This window comes from Dendrobates tinctorius, unplaced genomic scaffold, assembly GCF_039654945.1.
Source record: "Dendrobates tinctorius isolate UK_male_01 unplaced genomic scaffold, ASM3965494v1 ptg000151l, whole genome shotgun sequence".
NCBI lineage: Eukaryota > Metazoa > Chordata > Amphibia > Anura > Dendrobatidae > Dendrobates > Dendrobates tinctorius.
Genome location: NW_027361818.1, coordinates 29,123,717 through 29,129,124, shown reverse-complemented (window position 1 = coordinate 29,129,124; position 5,408 = coordinate 29,123,717). Strand labels below are relative to the sequence as shown.

Genomic DNA, 5,408 nt, shown 5'->3' with positions numbered 1-5,408 from the left:
GGCCATGCTTCATATATGGCACATGTCCTGGATCAAATAGTGCAAGACATCTTCTAAAGGTAAACACATTTGATAAAGTTTGGGTCTATGGCCAGAAAATTGTCAGATTATCAGAATATGTCTTATGTGGGCACAGCTTGACTTCCTGGCTTTGAAAAGAAAATGGGCTACCAATCCACTGGAAGTCAACACTTTCCATGTTGCTGCATGAGTAGGAACAGTGTAAGAGTATGGCAGGCTATATCATTCTTTACTCACAAAGGTGCATAATAGATGATAAAGCAAGGTTACCATGATGATGGTTACATGACATGTGGCATCATTGCATTTCGAGTGACCCAGAACCCTTATTCATAAACCATCACCATGAGAACCTTGCTTTATCTTCTATGATGCACCTTTGTGAATAAAGAATGTTCACTGTTGGTTGAGCTGCATCCTCATCTTCCTCCATGTGATTTCCCAGTGTTACAGGGCTCTGAACATAGGGCTGGATATATTTTTTCACTTATTTCAGACTATATCATGCAGCATTCAAATCAAAACCAAGGGTTACTTTGAGATTCAACATGGTCTGGAACTATTTGAAAGCTATTTTACACAACTATTACTTCTAGCCTTATTGGGAACAGTTGATACAAAATCATGGATGCATATTCTTTACTGTAAGAGCAGCAAGACTATGGAAGTCTCTGCCACACGATGTTGTAATGGTTTATTGACTAGTAAAATTCATGAAGGGCCTGGATGCCTTTCTTGATACATATAATATTACAAGTCATGAGCCCTGGATTCTGTGATGGGGCATCGATTCAGGGAACGGGTCTGATTGCTACATGTGGAATCCCGAAGGATTCTTCCCCTAATATGGAGCTATCAGTGTCTGCTTATGGGGTTTTTGCCTCCCTTTGGATCAGCATGTTAGATTATAGGTTGAACTTGGTGGACATAAGTCTACCTTCATCCGTAAAAGCAAAAACTATATATGGAGAGATGAGATTTTTGTTGAGTAATTTGGTTGGCTGCACAATGCCTCCGCCTCAACTATAACTTATACCTATAGTATGACTTAGAAAGGAAACTGACAGCCAGATTTTGGTGATGCCACAGTGTCTCGCAAATGCTCTTTTGACTGAAGGTAATCAAAAATCACACTTACACACTTCAAATTCTTCTGGATAGTCATCTCAGAAGAGTAGAAAGTGTTATGTCACGATTCATGCTGGATTGTGACAGATAAAAGCACCTGTAACTTTTTTCTTCCTTTAAGCTGTTTGCTTAAAGTTAGTTTTGCCCCCCGGTGGCCATTAGGGTCATTACACAATGGTGTCTTTAGTTCTAGTTTTGCCCCCGGTGGTGGCTAGTATTATTACACGGGAATCACTAGCAGGTGTTATTGTTCTGGCTCTTGCCTATAAAGGAGAGTCAGGTGGTCTCACTCACTGTTGGTGATATTGGTCATTTCCAACCATCCTTGGTGGAGGAAGGAGCTAGAGAAGAGCTCCTTGCAGCTCAGTCAGAGTCCTGGTGGTGAAGGAGCAACAGTGAGGAGTTCCTTGCAGCTCTGACAAAGCTTTGGTGAAGTAGCAGCTATTCAGGAGGAAAGCTGCACTCAGGTGCTGGACTCTGTTGCTGGGAGCAATTAGCAACAGAGCAAAGCTAAGTGGTTTTTCCCTGTTTGTAACTTTCCTTATGTGTGTTTTAGTGCAGTGGTGGGATTAGTCTCTGCACCGTCCAATTCATTAGAAAGGGATAGGAGCAGGGCGAGCTAGGATTTTTAGGTATCCTGCTCGTCGCCATGTGCGGAACCTGCCTAGAGACCATCAGGAGTGTAGAGACACTGAGTTAGGGGAGTGCAGGAGGTCTCCACCTCCCCGTTCCCTATTGCAGGGCCCTCCATTGTATCGGTTTCCCTGGTGTTTCCCTTATCTCTGTAAATTCGCCCTGCTGGAGGCAGTGTATCCAGATACACATGTAACTATTGAAATTCGCCTGCTGGAGGCGGTGTATTCGGCTGCACGTTACATTGCTTAAACTTGCCCTGCTGGAGGCGGTGTATCCAAGGTCATGAGTGTCATAGAAATTCGCCCTGCTGGAGGCGGTGTATCCAGATACACATGTAACTATTGAAATTCGCCTGCTGGAGGCGGTGTATTCGGCTGCACGTTACATTGCTTAAACTTGCCCTGCTGGAGGCGGTGTATCCAGGGTCACGAGTGTCATAGAAATTCGCCCTGCTGGAGGTGGGGTATCCAGATACACATGTAACTATTGAAATTCACCTGCTGGAGGCGATGTATCCGGCTGCACGTTACATTGCTTAAATTCACCCTGCTGGAGGCGGTGTATCCAGGGTCACGAGTGTCATAGAAATTCGCCCTGCTGGAGGCGGAGTATCCAGTCACCCGTGACATCACATTTAGAGCCGAAAAGATGTCTCAACTCCGTATTAAGATCTGTGGTCATGGAGTGGTATGGAAAACGCCAGGCTTCTTAGTGGTTTATTCCAGTGGATCACCGCTGATCAGTCCTATTTAGGTATAGGACTGAGCTCCAATACCAGATGGAGCTATTCCAAAATGTATGATGATGGGCGTTCCAATAAAAGAAGCTGACTCTGCACTTCTTGGATAACTGCAGTCAGTTTATGAAACAGATCATCATCATAGCTGGGACGCTAACCCCTACTTGTCTATATCAAACAGACTCTATTAAAAAGGTCATCATCAATATTGTCATAATTGTAATTAGGAAAAATATTATTTTTTACATAAATTATCATAAAAATGAATACAAAGTTATACCGTAGTTGGTAAAGCATAAAACTAAATCATTATTGGGAGTTAAACGTAATCTTCACGTCTATAACACAAGACATAAAACATCCTCGGAGGGAATGTCCCACCGGGAGCAGAACGAGTCCTCCATGACATCTCATTGTAGAGATTCCTCTATATAAGGATGAGAAGTAATAACAGTGTGCCTTTTCCTAGGACAAGGACAAATCCTTGGAATTCTTCACAAATGTAAGAAATAAGAATGATCAACTGATCTTGGAAAGTTTTCTGCAGCTGCAAAAATCTCAAAGTTAATGAACCAGAAGAACCTCGCACAGGACTGAAGGTTCCCGGTATTTTCTCATCTGTGCCTTATTCTAAGCTGAATTTGTTGTTTTTTTTACAGGCAGTGAAACATTAGTGTGAAATGATTCCATACATTTTAGCAGCTCATTCAAATCAAGAAATATTTGTGCCATTAAAAATCAAATTACGTGGTGGAATTTGCAGAAGTTTAGTGCAGCAATGTTTTATATTACAATGTGTTAATTATTTTTCTTATTATTAGTATTTTAATTATTTTTGTAAAACAAGCTTTATAATAAATGATAAATTACAGGCAGAATCAAAAAAATATAGATTTTTAAGAACATTTATACGATTTTTCTTTTAATATGAAATGGAGACTCTCAGCACAAACTGACTGTTGAAACCAAATCCAGGCTCCTGGTGCACCCTTAGCATGGACAGACAGATCGGTGCACCTTCCCACCAACCAGTTGTGCATTTACCTTGCCCTTTCTTCCTTGATTGACCGCTCTGGATGTACAGGAGACAGAGAAGGGCAGAGATTGATGGAAAACAAGTAGGTTGGGAGGGTGCACTTAACTGTTTGGTCATCTCAATGGTTCACCGAGTGCCTGCGCTTGGTTTGCACATTTTGTGCTGATTAGACTCCTTTTCAGAGCATTGTTATTTTACGTAAATTCTTTTGATTAGTGCTGTATTATGTAGACATCTATTCCGACCACTTAACGATGCGGATTTGTACAACTTTTCAATAGAATTTCTTCCTGTTTCCTTTAATTAAACTCCATTTCTACTTCTCAGATAATTCTTTTCAAATTATAATCAGAGCTTTGACAGTGAACGTGTATGAAGGTCGGGAATCAGATGAGGTTAAGCTGTTTCTTGTAATTAACAGATTTTTCTTCTTGTAGTTTACAATATATATGAAATTCTCTCCTCTGAATATGCAACATCACAATTTAAGTAAAGTTACCGAGATTCTGCTTTTGGGATTCCAGAATTTAAAGAGCTTCAATCTTCTCTTCTTTCTTCTCCTGCTGGTCATCTACTGTGTGACTGTATGTGGAAACATCCTGATCATTCTGGTGGTGTCCTCCAGCCGATCGCTCCACTCTCCCATGTACTTCTTCCTCACACAACTCTCCTTCTCCGATATTCTTCTCACCACCACCATCGCGCCCAACACACTTGACATTATGTTATATGAAGAAAGTTCTGTGTCTTTTATTGGCTGCTTGACTCAATATTACTTCTTCTCAGCTTCTGAGGTACTGGAATGTCTTCTCTTGACCGTGATGTCTTATGACCGGTATCAGGCCATCTGTCACCCTCTACATTACACCTCAGTCATGGACCTCACGTTTTGTGTCAGAGCCGTTCTCTCGTGCTGGTTGGTGATTTGTGCTACATTGCTGATGATCTTTCTTACCATGAGTGGCTTGGATTTCTGTGGACCAAACATCATTGACCATTTCTTCTGTGACTTGGAGCCATTACTGGAGCTTTCCTGCTCAGATACTTTTATGATGAAGCTGGAAACTTTTTTCTTGGTTTTCGTTTTTGCAATTTGCCCTCTTATTGTCATTATCGTTTCCTATGTTTACATCATAGTCGCCATACTAAAGATCCCATCTGTGACTGGACGGCAGAAGACCTTCTCCACCTGCAGCTCTCACCTGGCTGTGGTGGCCTTATTTTATGGATCCCTTATCATCACTTATGTATTTCCACGCAAGCAAAATGCAAAGACATTCCTGTCTCTGTTCTACACCGTAATTACTCCACTTCTCAATCCAATGATATACAGTCTGAGCAATAATGATATTAAGCAGGCTCTTCGAAAACTATTGAAAAACCTTCCTGAAATGTTTCACATAAGTTGCCTGATACGTTTTTCTGCTTTACCAGATAAAAAATAACATCTTCATCAGACTGAGAAGACTGAGAGGAGACTTAATAGCTGTCTACAAATATCTAAAGGGCTGTCACATTGTAGAAGGATCAACTTTATTCTCATTTGCACAAGGAAAGACTAGAAGCAATGGGATGAAGCTGAATGGGAGGAGACACAGATTAGATATTAGAAAAAACTTTTTGACAGTTAGAGTGATCAATGAGTGGAACAGGCTGCCACGAGAAGTGGTGAGTTCTCCTTCAATGGAAGTCTTCAAACAGAGGCTGGGCAGACATCTAACTGGGATGATTTAGCGAATCCTGCTTTGAGCAGGGGGTTGGACCAGATGGCCCAGGAGGTCCCTTCCAACTCTACGATTCTATGATTCTATGATCAGCTTCTTTTAATTTTGCTAGGTGACAAAATAA

General features: G+C 41.3%; 1 protein-coding gene across 1 annotated transcript; it reads left to right on the top strand.

Annotated features, from left to right (window-relative positions):
* The first annotated feature begins 4,003 nt into the window (after positions 1–4,003).
* LOC141050020 (olfactory receptor 1f45-like) lies at positions 4,004–5,005 on the top strand. Its single transcript, XM_073546856.1, has one exon. The coding sequence runs from the start codon at positions 4,010–4,012 to the stop codon at positions 5,003–5,005; it is 996 nt and encodes a 331-aa protein (XP_073402957.1). The 5' UTR covers positions 4,004–4,009.
* The last annotated feature ends 403 nt before the right edge of the window (positions 5,006–5,408 follow it).